General features: G+C 43.6%; 1 protein-coding gene across 1 annotated transcript in view; it reads left to right on the top strand.

The window, feature by feature from the left end:
* Nucleotides 1–2,960: 2,960 nt before the first annotated feature.
* CCSER2 (coiled-coil serine rich protein 2) overlaps nt 2,961–14,326 on the top strand; it is a gene marked incomplete at its 5' end in the record, with an annotated part of 46,825 nt that continues 35,459 nt past the window's right edge. The window contains one exon of the mRNA XM_070431952.1: nt 2,961–3,044. Within this exon, the coding sequence (XP_070288053.1) occupies nt 2,961–3,044 (84 nt within the window). The remainder of the gene's footprint in view (nt 3,045–14,326) is intronic.

Here is a 14,326-nt window from a genome sequence, read left to right as displayed (position 1 = left end):
GGTTTTTTTGTTTGTTTGTTTGTTTGTTTTGCCAGTCTTTTTATCTCTTTGTTGTTCAGGTTGGATGATTTCTGTTGATCTACCTTAAAGTTCACTCTGTCATCTCAAATGGTGGTACTTAGTCCATCTCATGTATTTTAAATTTTTGATTATTAAATCTTTTCTGTTCTAAATTTTCCATTTGTTTTCACTTTGTGTTATTTCTTTGCTGAGACCTTCTTTTTCAGTTCCCTTTAAGAGTTCACCCTTACTTTTGGAGAATTTTTATAATAGCTCTATTAAAATCTCTTCCAGTTCATCCAAACGTCTGTATTATTTTGGCATTGATGTTTGTTGACTATCTTTTCCTGTGAATTGATATTTTCCTTGTTTGTATGTTTAGTAATTTTGGTTCTTCATCTTGTTTAAATGCTCTGGAGAATATTGATTTTTATTTTTTTACAGCAGACAGTTTGCTTGGGTTGAGGCTACAAGTTCCAACTAGCCACTTTGGGATTGTGGTTTTAACATCAGTTCTGTTTTCAAAGGCTTTGCCATACTCTTCAGCTACTTTCTTAGTGTACACCTTGCAGAGGCTAGTGTGGGTCCAGGGCAGTGGTCTTCGTTTATTGCTCAGTGTTTGATCTGATGTTTAGAATCAGATCTCAGAAGTGCTGCTCAGGAGAGAATCTAGAAACTCACGTACAACTTCCTGGAGTCGCTTTCCTGAGCTCCTGGTACTTCGCACCCTCCCTGGTGGTATCTGAGTCCCTGGACTCCCGATTTTCCTTCCCCCTGAAAACTTATGTTCACATTTCCCATTTGCTGCATACTTTCCACAGCTACACACACGCTCAAGGCAAAATGGTGTCTCTCTCATTCCTTGAGGTTCCTGCTTTGCAATGGGCAGAAAGATCCTATCGATGTTTGGAATTAAGTCCAGTGTTAGAGTCCCTCTTTTCTCAAATATATACTTGTATGTAGGCCTGGCCCTGGTTTTATATGTCAAGGCATTTACAGCAGAGCTGAACTTTTTATTGACATGAGTCTTGTAAAATTTTTCTTTAAAAAAAAAAACACCCCAAAAACATTTTTTAAGGTGTTCTGAGAATATTTGTTATTCATTAGGTCATTGCCTCCCTTCTCAAGTCAAATTCTGGATGTCCATGTGATACCACCAGTAAATGTCATTTATGCTGGAAATTTGGCAAATGCTTATTTTTTCACTATCAATCAGTATTACCAATTGAACTTTTCTGTATACACATTCCTAGGCCCCATCCCTTTAGCTTCTGATTTAGTAGATGTACAGCACAATAAATAAAGAAGAAAATGACCGACCTACATGCTTATGTCTCCTGTTTTGGCACTCTTGTTTCAATGCCAGACATTTCCGTGGTCTGGGGGATTTCCTTTAGGACAGATATGTCTGAGAAGATTGCGATCATATTGCTCCTTGAAGGTTGTCAAATCCCTGGGTTTCCCAAGGTAGCTAGGTTCCATCTGAACAAACTCGGCGCCAACCCGCAGTTTTCCTGCCTCGATGAGGGGCTGAGCTTCTCCCCATATCTCAGGTGTGTTCTTCACTGGTTCATCATTCTTGAGGTTGTCTGTGAGTCATTGAACATGCATTTCTTAGCTGGTTGTTCCCAAACCATTTTGGCAAGGGACTTAATATTATCCTGTCGTTTTCTTTATTGTGTTTAAGGACAAAAAATTTAATTTTTTCAAATTTTAAAAATTGAGGTATAGCATACGTCCAGTACTGCTTAACATATATCAATCTTAAATCTACAGCTGGGGCTCTGCATAAGCATGTGACCACGCACCCACCCTGCATGTGGTTTCCATCACCCTGGTGGTTCCTTAGTGCTCCTTCCCAGTCAGTGACCTCTTCCCCTGAGTCAATCTCTGTTCTTCTGATTTCTAACACCATTAGTCAGTTTTGCCTGTTCTAAGACTTTATATATGATGCAGAATATATACTCATGTATCTAGTATTTTTAATCAAATGGTTTTTATGGCCAATCCTTGCTGAGTTACTTAATATTACTGTTTCTGTCTCATTTATACCCCCGAACACCACAGCTAAACCAAAGCAGATTTCATTTGACTTTTATTTTACATTTTTCATAGGTGAGAGAATCTTAAAATTCTTTAGAAAATTTCTCATATTTCTTTTCCCATTCTAAAAGTTTCAGAGGTGTTCTGCTTCACCTACTCATCTTATATAATAAAAGTGTAATATGCAAATCTACCAAACAACAGAATGAATGGTCAGCGGGGGGTGGGGCTGGCGAGCAGGTGGCGCCAGGCCAGCCAAGGCGCGTGCCAGCGGGCAGAGGGAGGGGACAGCGGTGGAAGGGATGTGGGACGGGGGCGGGGTGGAGCTACTGCTCACCAGCCGGCGCCATCCCCTGATCAGCCTGCCAGGTCACCTCCTGCAGAGGGAGGCCAGACTGCGAGAGAGCAGCAGACCAGGCTGAGGGATACCCCCCCCCCCGCCCCCCGCCCAGTGCATGAATTTTCATGCACTGGGCCTCTAGTATATTATGTTATTTATTTCTACAAATTTTTCTTGCCCTAGCTCTTTTTTTTCCTCTTCCACATTTTTTTGTTCCTTTTACTGCTTACCCCAGGATATGTTTTTATTGATTTTAGAAAGAGGAAATGGGAGAGAGAGAGAGAGAGAGAGAAACATCAACTGGCTGCTTCCCATATGCTCCCTGACCGGGGATTTAACCCACAACCTAGGTATGTGCCCTGATGTATGGGATGACACTCCAACCAATGGAGCCACCTGGCCAGGTTCGCTCTTCCACATTTCCTTCTACAAGTGCATAGAGATGAAAGGGCGATTTCTACAACTTGTTTTCTATTTGTTCTTTGCCATGCTAGCATTTGCTCTGGGGTGAATTGAGGTTAACTGAATGCCCGCAGTTATGTATTAATCTCTCTTTTCCTTCTCCTCCTTCTGACAGCATGATGGGAGTGGATCATTACATGATATCCAGCTATCATTGCCATCTAGTCCGGAACCAGAAGATGGCGATCAAATATACAAGGTATGACTAGGTGGTCATGCTGAATTTTTCAAAGTTCTTTTTATTACTAAAGTTGTAAAACAGCAATAATTAAAACATTTACTAATGAATGTTTTAAAACCTTTGGCTTTGCTGTTTTGAATTTTAACAAGCTTGCTTTTAACTTTTGCTCCCTTATTAAGTTAAAGTGAAATCCCCGTAGGGCTTTAATTTGAATTTATTTCATCAGTTGAGTAAGCATTTGTTCCTGTGTTACCACTGGCACAGGATTCTTTTTTTTTTTAATCATTAACAGTTTAAAAATATGACTACCAATAACAGTTAAAATGGTTAATAAGTACTTATATACCATATCACATATGATAACATTGAAGAAATATACTGAAAAGGAAATTATTTTATCTTTTTTCATGTTTATAAATATAATTATAGAATGCAGGTACATTTTAGTGAGTGAAAGTACATTTTGTTATAATGCTCATCTTTTGTCTGTTTTTAGTTAGAGAAAGCTTTTTCCTTTACAACTGTTTTTGAAGCATACATTTATTTTTTAAGTACATACAAGTATTTCTGATTTATTCAATTCTTGATTTATAAATTTTTTTGCCATTACATTCTACTTTCAGGGTGTGCTAGTCAGTGTTTGTTAGTCATCTGTAGTAACAACCAATCATGAAATATTGGTGCCTTACAATAAGAACAGTTTATTTCTCACCTGTTATTTCTTTACATGGTACATATTGGATGTAGGTCAGTTGGGACTCAGTTTCCTCTGTCTTCTTTATCCTGGGGTCCAGGCTGAAGCTCAGCGCCTACCTTGGACATGGTGTTTTCATACCTGAGGGGAAAGAACGCTGGCAGAATTGTGTGGAGTCTGCTTGGATGTAGCATGTTACTCTCACAAGTCAAGTGACCAAGCCTGCTCTTAGGGATCAAAGAAGCATAATTTTCTCACAGGATGTAGACTGACTTATTGGAAACAAAATTGTATATAAAACAGTCAAATCAAAAGAATATAGAATAGTAGCCACACTGTGGCTTTTCAATATGTTATACATCTCTTCCCATCTCTCCACTTCTCACATTGTGACTAATTGTAAGGCAGCCGGTCCCCAGCAGAACATTCTTTAAAGAGCCAAGAACATGCACACCGTTGAGAAGCACTGACTTACACAATCCCTGATTATCGCACAGTTGACTTTTTTCCTGAATTCATTTTTGTGAAAGTTTTCTACATGTAAAAAAATTCATTTTAAAGAAAAAGTTTTCAATGTCAACTTTTTTATGCAAGTATCTTCATTTTTTTTCAACAGATCTTGTTTGTCTATAATAGACACATTGTTACACAGTATTTATTTATTTATTAAAGAGAGTGGAAGGGAGGGGGAGAGACAGAGCGAGAGAAACATCAATGCGAGAGACACATCAATTGGTTGCCTCCTGTTGCCCCGACCTGCAGGGCACGCTTCGTGGGTACACCGCACCAAATCCTGCAAAGGAATGAGAGGATAGGAGACACGAAGAAATGGAGGCAAGACAAAGTTCTGATCAAGCCTCAGTTTTATTTTTACAGCGGGTGGTATTTATGTTGTTTCTAGAGGAGGGGGGTGGGCAAAGGAAGTCGTTAAGGATGTAACAGGCTTTGGAATGTCGCAGCTTATCAGCGGAGATGTAGCTTGCTTTGTGCTTAGGGTGAGGGTATGTTATTTTTTAACTCCAGGCTAAATCACAAGGTTATCTTTTAACTCCAGGCCAAACCGGGAGTTGGCTTGGAGGAGCCAGAAACCTATTGTTGTAAGCTGGAGATGTATATGTGATTTATAATGGCTCCCAACATCCTGTACCCGCCCCAATGGGGGGGCTGGGGATCTACCTTCAACCTAGGTATGTGCCCTGGACCAGAATTGAACCTCTGACCCTTCAGTCCGCAGGCTGGTGCTCTAACCACTGATAAAACTGACTAGAGCATTATTTATTTACTTTTTAGACAGTAACCCATTTATTTATTACTAGAGGTCCTGTAAACGAATTCCTTCATGGGTGGGGTCTGGCCGTCCCGTCCCTGAGGGCTGATCGGGGGCGGGGCTGGCTGGGGGGAGGAGCCGCAGGCGGTTGGCCAGCCAGCCCCGCCCCCTGGTTGAAATCTCAGTTGAACTCCCAGTCAAACTCCCCGTCGAGGGGACAATTTGCATATTAGCCTTTTATTATATAGGATTGGACTTTAGAACTTTGTGCTGGGTTCCGCTGGATGTTTCCCTGGTTTCTTCTGGGCTCACTCATGCCTCTGCTAGCTGATTGCTGCCTGGGGCCCACAATTTCTCTCCCTGTAGTCTTTCATCCAACAGGCCATCCCTGTCTTGTTCACTTGGTTGAAGTATTAGGGGTCCTCATGGCAAGAGAAAGTGTCAGGCTTTATAAAGCCCAAGTTTAAAACTTCAACTTTGCCTTTCCCACCTTGTGTTGATCATAGGAAGTCATGAGACCAGTTCAGATGTAAGGAGTTGAGAAATACAGTAGAGAGGGAAGAGTTTGTATCCATTGTTTTAAGTCTATATTATATAACTTTAAGAAAAAAATGTGTGCGGCTGGTTAGTCCCTAACTTCTTTTATATATAATATATTTTTATTGATTTCAGAGAGTAAGGGAGGGCCCGAAACCCAGGCATGTGCCCTTGACCGGAATCGAACCTGGGACCCGCCAGTCTGCAGGCCGACGCTCTAGCCACTGAGCCAAACCGGCCAGGGCTAGTCCCTAACTTTTTAAATGTTCAATAATAGTGTCATTGTTTGTGGTTTCTATCCTCTCCCTCCTCCCCTTATGTGCATTGAACTTGGCCATCATTCCCAAGGTGAGAGACCATGTCTTTGCCGTCTCCTTGCTTTATACTTCACAGAATTCAAATATGTCAGTCAGCCTTTCTTTTCAAGAAACAGCTATAATATTCTGTGCAAATTTTTAACATCATTGTCATATACCTGTTATACTGTTTGCTACTGGCTTTTTTGCTCTTAGGTGACCTCTTGGGGACAGTCACTTTATCTTCCTTTTTTAAAAATGTATCTTTATTTTGAAAGTACTACAGATATCCCCTTATTTTCCACCACTGACCCCCTCTACCCTGCTCCTCCTCCCCCTCCCCCCACCTAGGCCTGCACTGCACTATTGTCTGTGTCCATGGGTCATGCACGTAAGTTCTTTGGTTAATCTCTTCCCACCTCCTCCCTCCTTCCCTCTGAGATGCCTCGTCTGCTCCATGCCTCCATGTTTCTGGACCTGTTTTCTTGTCCCTGCATCGTTCCTTCCAGGCAGACCATTCCTAGTCTTTCTTCCTCCTCTTCAATGTAAGATGCAGTAGCAGATAGTCCCTTTCCCAGACCCTCCTGCTCTTCATCAGCGGATCCCTAGCTGTGTTTCCCTCTCATCTAAAATGGTTTAGCAGTTTCAAGTATTATGTAAATACTAGAGGCCTGGTGCACAACAATTTGTGCACTTGGGAGGGGGGGTCCCTCAGCCCGGCCTGTGCCCTCTCACAGTCTGGGACTCCTCGGGGGATGTCCGGCTTGTTTCGTTCCCGCCTCCCTCAGCCACCCGGCCAGGTTGTTTCGTTCCCGCCTCCCTCAGCTGCCCAGCTTGATTTGCTCCCGCCTCCGCCGCCTGGCTTGCTTCGCTCCCAGCCGGTATATGCAAATTAACTGCCATCTTTGTTGATGGCAGTTAATTTGCATATTGTGCTGATTAGCCAATGGGAGGTGTAGCAAAGGTACGGTCAATTACCATTTGGGCTATTATTAGATAGGATGGTGACTTGTGTCATTACAAGTTTAAGGTCTAAAATCTCCATGGACCTGTCATGTCTCTAATCTGTCCTTTATCTCAGGACATCTCCCTCTTCCATTCCCCTGATAAACTGTTCTAGACAAACTCTCCTTAAGCCCAGTTCTCAGCCACTCTTCTCACCTTCTTCAGTAGCCTCATGCTCATCAAACAAGATCACCTGCTACCTGCTTCCTGCCACCCAACTTCCCTGTAGCAGGTGTCATTCTCATTCGCTTTGTCCCAGCTCCAGGGAAAGCGGCACGATGCTGTGGAGGACCCCGCTCTCCTTGTGACTGTCTGCTGCTGCTGAGGACCCGCCTGCATCTGCCGCTGTTGTCTGCTTCAGTGTGCTTTATCCACTTCCTCTTCATCCTCAGTGTATACATTTCTATCTTAAATTCAGTAAATCAGGTAAACTTTTCCTTGCCTCTCCTTAAGACCCCTTCCAGTAAACATGGAAATCTGGAAAACCTAAAATAGCTACTGACTTTAATGCTGTACGTTTGGTGTGACTTTTGTCTTAAAAGCTTTTATTCCTTGGTTTTTGTGTCACTTCTCTCTGAAATCCCTTTTACCCTTTTTTCTCTCATCTCCTTTGTAGGTTCCTTTTCTTCTTTAGAAGGTAGATTTAGCCCAGTCCCCTTTCAACCTTTTACTGTCATGATATCACATATGACATGATTGATAATATATAAAATCTTTCTTTAATACTTGATAATCCAGTTGCCCACTGGAAATTTCCACCGTATGTCCCACCCATAGGTACCTCTAATAGTATATTTAAAACTTGGGAATATTCCTTTTTGGACATACTTCCCCTCCTTTATTCTCCAACTAGAGGCCCGATGCACAAAAATTCATGCAAGAGTAGGTGTTCCTTCTCCCAGCTGCCAGCACAGGCTTCCCTCTGGCACCTGGGACCCAGGCTTCCCTCGCAGTCCCGGCTTCATCCGGAAGGATGTCCAGTCTAATTAGCATATTACACTTTTATTATTATAGACTAGAAGCCCGGTGCACAAAAATTTGTGCACTTGGAGCGGGGGGTGTCCCTCAGCCCGGCCTGTGCCCTCTGGCAGTCTGGGACCCCTTGGGTGATGTCCACCTGCTGGCTTAGGCCTGCTCCCCGGGGGATTGGGCCTAAGCTGGCAGTCAGACATCCCTCTGGCAGCCCGGATGTCCACTTGCCAGCGGGGACCAGGCCTAAGCTGCAGTCGGACATCCTTAGCGCTGCTGAGGAGGCAGGAGAGGCTCCCACCACCACCGCTGTACTGGCAGCCGTCAGCCTGGCTTGTGGCTGAGCAGAGCTCCCCCTGTGGAAGCTCACTGACCACCAGGGGGCAGCTCCTGCATTGAGCGTCTGCCCCCTGGTGGTCAGTGTGTGTCATAGTGACCAGTGATTCCCAGTCGTTCTGCTATTAGGGTTAGTTTGCATATTACCCTTTTATTATATGCCTGGTGCATGGGTGGGGGCTGGCTGGTTTGCCCTGAAGGGTGTCCCGGATCAGGGTGGAGGTTCTGCTGGGGTGCCTGGCCAGACTGGGTGAGGGGCTAAGGGCTGTTTTCAGACTGGCCACACCCCCTTCAGGGTGGGGTCCCTGCTGGAGTGGCTGGCCAGCCTGGGTGAGGGGCGGAGGGCCGTTTTCAGGTTGGCCACACCCCCTTCAGGGAGTGGGGTCCTGCTGGGGTGCCTGGCCAGCCTTGGTGAGTGGCTGATGGCTGTTTGCAGGCTGATAAGCCCCCCAGCACGGACCCTCCCTCCATGAGGGTGTGGCCAGCCTGGGTGAGTGTCTGATGGCTGTTTGCAGGCTGGCCACAGTCCCTTCAGGGTGGGAGTCCTCTCTGGGGTGGCTGGCCAGCCTGGATAAGGGGCTGATGGCTGTTTGCAGGCTGGCCACGGCCCTCAGCCACCCAACCTCCCAGTGGAGGCTGGCTGGAAGCAGGTATCTGGGATTTATTTATCTTCTATAATTGAAACTTTGTTGCCTTTAGTGGAGGCCACAGCCAGCCAGGGCAGGCGGGAAGCTTGGCTTCCTCCATTGCCAGGGCAACCAAGCCTCCTGTTTGCTCCAGCTCCGTGGCTGCCAGCTGCCATCTTGATTGGGTTAATTTGCATATAGTCACTCTGATTGTCTGGTGGGCATGGCCTGGGGCATAGCGAAGGATGGTCAGTTTGCATGCTTCTCTTTTATTAGATTAGATTCTTTTGATGGCGCAACAATCCACCATATCACCCAAGCTAGAAGTATAGATGGCACTCTTTTTTTATGATTTTAATATTTTTATTAAATTGATTGGGGTAACATTGGTCAACATGAACATACAGGTTTCAGGTGTGGGTTTCTATGTTACAATATCTGTGTATTATACTCCATGCCCACCACCCAGTGTCAAATCTCCTGTCACCTTATATTAGGAACCCCTTTTCCCTCTCCCCTTCCCTCTGGTAACCACCGCACTGCTGTTTGTGTTCATGAGTTTCAGTTTTACGTCCTACATATGAATGACCTAATATAGTTTTTAGCTTTTCTGACTGAATTATTTCACTTAACATAATGTTCTCAAGGTGCATCCATATTGCTTCAAGTGGTGCTATTTCATCCTTTCTTATGGCTGAGTAGTGTTCCATTCTGTATATGTACTGCATCTTCTTTATCCAGTTCTCTGTTGCGGGATACTTTGGTTGTTTCCATGTCTTGGCTACCGTGAATAATGCTGCAATGAACATAGGGGTGCTTATATCTTTGTGACTACATGAATTCGAGTTTTTCAGGCATGTACCCAGGAGACGGACTGCTGGGTTGTATGGTAGCTCTATTCTTCATTTTTTGAGGAATCACCAGACTGCTTTCCATAGTGGCTGTATCAGTCTACAGTCCCACTAGCAGTGAATGAGGGTCCCCTTTTTTCCACAGCCTCTCCAACACTTGTTATTGCTTGTCTTGTTGATAATGGCCACTCTAACAGGTGTAAGGTGCTATCTCATTGTAGTTTTGATTGACATTTCCCTAATTGCCAGTGAGATTGAACATCTTTTCATGTATCTATTGGCTGTTGGTATATCTTCTTGGGAAAGGTGTATTTTCAGGTCCTCTGCCCACCTTTTTTAAAAAATATATTTTCACCGTAGCTGGTTTTGCTCAGTGGATAGAGCGTCGGCCTGCGGACTGGAGGGTCCCAGGTTCGATTCCTGTCAAGGGCATGTACCTTGGTTGCAGGCACATCCGTAGTAGGAGGTATGCAGGAGGCAGCTGATCGATGTTTCTCTCTCATCGATGTTTCTAACTCTCTATCTCTCTCTCTTCCTCTCTGTAAAAAAATCAATAAAATATATTTTAAAATATATATTTTTTTATTGATTTCAGAGAGGAAGGGAGAGGAAGAAAGAAGAGAGACATCAATGATGAGAGAGAATCATTGAAGCGGCTGCCTCCTGCATGCCCCTTACTGGGGATCCAGCCCACAACCTAGGCATGTGCCCTTGACTAGAATTGAACCCAGTACCCTTCAGTCCACAGGCCAATGCTTTATTCACTAAGCCAAACCGGCTAGGGCCCTCTGCCCACTTTTTTATTGGGTTGTTTGTTTGTTGTTGAGTTTTACAAGTTTTTTATATATTTGGAAATTAAACCTTTCTCAGAGGTACTGTTTGCAAATATCATCTCCAACCTGGGTGGCTGCCTCTTTGTTTTGTTGTTTCTTTTGCTGTGCAGAAGCATTTTAGTTTTATATAGTCCCATTCATTTATTTTTGCCTTTACTTCCTTTGCCTTTGGGGTCAAGTTCATAAAATATTCTCTACTGCCAAGGTCCATAAGTTTGGTACCTATATTGTCTTCTATGTAAAATTGTTTAGGGTCTTATGTTTAGGTCTTTGATCCATTTGTACATGGAGACAAACTGTAATCCAGTTTCATTCATTTGCATGTGACTTTCCAGTTTCCCCAGCACCATTTATTGAAGAGACTAGCTTGATACCATTTCTGGTTCCTTTGTCAAAAATTATCTGTCCAAAGACATGTGGTGTTATAGCTGGGCTCTCTATTCTGTTCCATTGATCGGTATATCTGTTTCTCTGCCAATACCATGCTGTTTTGATTATTGTAGCTCTGTAGTATAATACCTCCAGCTTCATTCCTTTTTTCTCAGGATTGCTTTGGCTTTTCGGGTTCTTTTGTGGTTCCATGCAAATCTGATGGTTTCTTGTTCTATTTCTTTAAAAAATGACATTGGGATTTTGATGGGGATCGCATTAAATCTGTACATTGTTTTGGACAATATGGCCATTTTAATTATATTGATTCTTCCAATCCATGAACATGGAATATTTTTCCATTTTGCTATGACTTTTGCAATTTCTTTTAATTACGCTTTGTAACTTTCAGCATATAGGTCTTTGTGTTCTTTGTTAAGTTTATTCTTAGGTATTTTATTTTGGGGGGTTGCAATTGCAAAAGGAATTGTTTTTTTTTTCATTTCTTTTTCTGAAGTTATGTTGTTAGTATATAGGAAGGCAATGGATTTTTTCACATTGATTTTGTATCCTGCAACTTGACTGTATTTGTTTATTGTTTCTAATAGTTTTTCGGTGGAGTCTTTGGGTTTTCTATATTCAGAATCATGTCATCCGCAAAAAGTGACACTTTTCCTTCCCAATTTGGATGCCTTTTATTTCTTTCTCTTGCCTTATTGCTCTGGGCCTTCCAGCACTATGTGGAATAAGAGTGGTGAGAGTGGGCATCCTTGTCTTGTTCCCGATCTTAGAGGGAAAGCTTTCAGTTTTTCACCACTGAGTATGATATTAGTTGAGAGTTTATTATGTATGGTCTTTATTATGTTGAGGTACTTTCCTTCTATTCCTAGTTTATTGTTTTAATTATAAATGGATATTTTTATTGTCACAAATTATTCCTGTTGGCTCTGTAAGTTTTTTGGTGAACTTGTGTTGTGACCTTATGTTCTTTGCTCATGTGGAATATCTCCCTTGAGTATTTCCTGCAATGGAGGTTTCATGGTGATAAAATCTCTCAAGAATGTCTTTATTTCTCATTCATATTTAAAGAATACTTTTGCTGGATATATTATTCATGGCTGGTAATTTCTCTCTTTCAGGCGTTTGAATATTTGGTTCCACTCTCCTCTGGCTTGTAGAGTTTCTGCTAAGAAGTCGGATGGAATTCTGATGGCTATTCCTTTGTAGGTCACTTCCTTCTTTTCCCTGGCTGCTTTGAGAATTTTTTCTTTGTCATTAATTTTTGACAGTTTTGATACCAAGTGCCTTGAAGAGGACCTCTTTGGATTGAGGTAACGAGGTGTTCTGTATTCTTCTTGGATTTGAGGATCTAGTTCTTTCCATAGATTTGGGACATTCTCATCCACCATTCATTTTAATAGACTCTCCATTCCATGCTCCCTCTCTTCCTCCTCTGGAATGTCTACAATTCTTATATTGCCTTTTTCTGATGGAGTCAAATAGGTCTCATAGAGCTCTTTCATTTTTCTTAATTCTCTCTTCCTTCTGTGTCATTTATTGGTTTCTATCTTTGATATCACTAGTTCTTTCCTCTATCTCATTGGTCCTATTTTCTATGCTCAGTAGTTTACTCTTTTGGGGGGAGGGGGACTGTATAAGAAAGTCTTTATTGTAGAAGCTAGTGGCCATGTAGCCATTGCTATCAAGAAGCTACTAAAAAAAAAACAAACAGTCTTTCAAAACAGTCCCATATAGTAGGTAGCCACACACTGGCTAGGTAACGGAGATACCTCCTTTCCTACATAGTAGCAGCCTCCAACATAGGAGGTATTATCTGAGCAGCCGTGCACTGCTTCTGGACCCACAGCCTATCATAGTAGCTGCATATGAGCTCACTAACTTGCTGGTCAGTACCATACTTTAATAACACTTAGACAAAAGAGGCTTCTTTCCAAATAGTGACATCAATCATTTGGGTTAGAGAAGGGCACGCTTGCGCATTCTGGATTACTACATCCTTGCACCTGCACATAGCATCTTAGCCATGAACGTTCTGATTAAGATTTCCATGCTCTACATGGCCTTGGACATCCAGCATGTTCTGAACAAGGCCTCTACACTCCACTTGGCCTTGAGCATCCGGGATACTCTGACAGTGTTCCTATGCTGCACCTCTTACGCTGGATGGCCACCTAGGGGCACTCTGCCTACTTGCCAGCTCCCTAAACACAGAGTTCACAATAATAATACAAACTGTAACATGCTATGACCAGTACTCATATGTGGGGCCCTAATAGCAAAACTTGTAGGTTCCACCCCTTGGTGGAGTTCACATTTCCTGTCCCCACATAGGATGATGGCCTACTTGCCACTGTTGCTAGTGTCACAAAGACAGCCAAGCTGTCCTTCTAATGGCCAAAGGGCTACTCTTTCCAGTATCTGAATCAAACCACAGTTCATCTGTACTCAAATGGACAGTCACAGCTGTCCGTGTAGTAGGGTTCCACCTACTTGACTCGTCCTTAGCACATATGGCCTCTGTGAGGATGACATGCCCACTCAGAACAAACTAGGGAATAGCTCCTCCACTCGAGCTTTATCCCTTCATAGGGTCTCACATGTCACAGGACCTCACAAGGCCTGTAACTCCTGTGACAGAGGGCTGGTCTTCACCGCTTCCCTCTGTTGGAAATACTGCCCCCAACTCCTACTTTATTCAAATGGGGTTTGTGCCACCCCCAACATGGGCGTGGTCACACGGGCTTACAAGGCAGCACACAGACTGCCACTTGTCTCTCTATGAGAGAGTATTGGCTCCCAGATTTTTTCTATAACTGGGACTAAAACCTGATGGGTGCTCTCCTCTGTTCTCTTGGATGACTACCTTCTTGGCAGCTAGGTACCCTCTGCTTCTGGGGTTCAACTCCACATTGCCCCTTCCAGGAGAGCAGTCACATGGCCGTAACATCGGCGCTCAGTGGGGAACTGGACACTCACCAGTACTCCTAAAGACCAACCACCATAGGTCTGCAAGAACTGATGGGAGCTGCATTCAAATTTGCAAGAGAATTAGAGGTTAATACAACATTGTTAACACAACGAAACATTGGCACCGTGGCCGCCCCAGGCAGCCAAATCCCGTGCCATCAAACCTTGACACATGGTAGGGTCCTGTCAACCCTTCTATGCAAAAGCGAACTGTCCTTGACTCTCTGGAGCCGTGTCCATGGAGAAGGCACCAGCCAAATCCACCATGTAGTTCTCTGGAAGCCACAGTCAGGTGCCAGGTGCCGTGAGGCTCCTCTTCACTGGCCACACCCAAGAACTGCAGAGGCTGAGTGCGGTGGACGATCCTTATCTTCTCTGGCCACAAACACCTCCTGTCCAGTCTCCCTAGATGGTACAGGAGAGAGTTACCCGCCCCACATGGGTGGCTTAACCTCTAGGTACAGGCAACTGAGCCTGTACTTTTATCCAGGCTGTAGCAGAGCAAACTATAGTCTGTGGGTTCCACATG

The sequence above is a fragment of the Myotis yumanensis genome, unplaced genomic scaffold, assembly GCF_028538775.1.
Source record: "Myotis yumanensis isolate MYYU_CA2020_CCGP unplaced genomic scaffold, mMyoYum1.0.hap1 SCAF_13, whole genome shotgun sequence".
NCBI classification, from domain to species: Eukaryota; Metazoa; Chordata; class Mammalia; order Chiroptera; family Vespertilionidae; genus Myotis; species Myotis yumanensis.
This window is presented reverse-complemented; position numbering and strand designations above follow the sequence as displayed.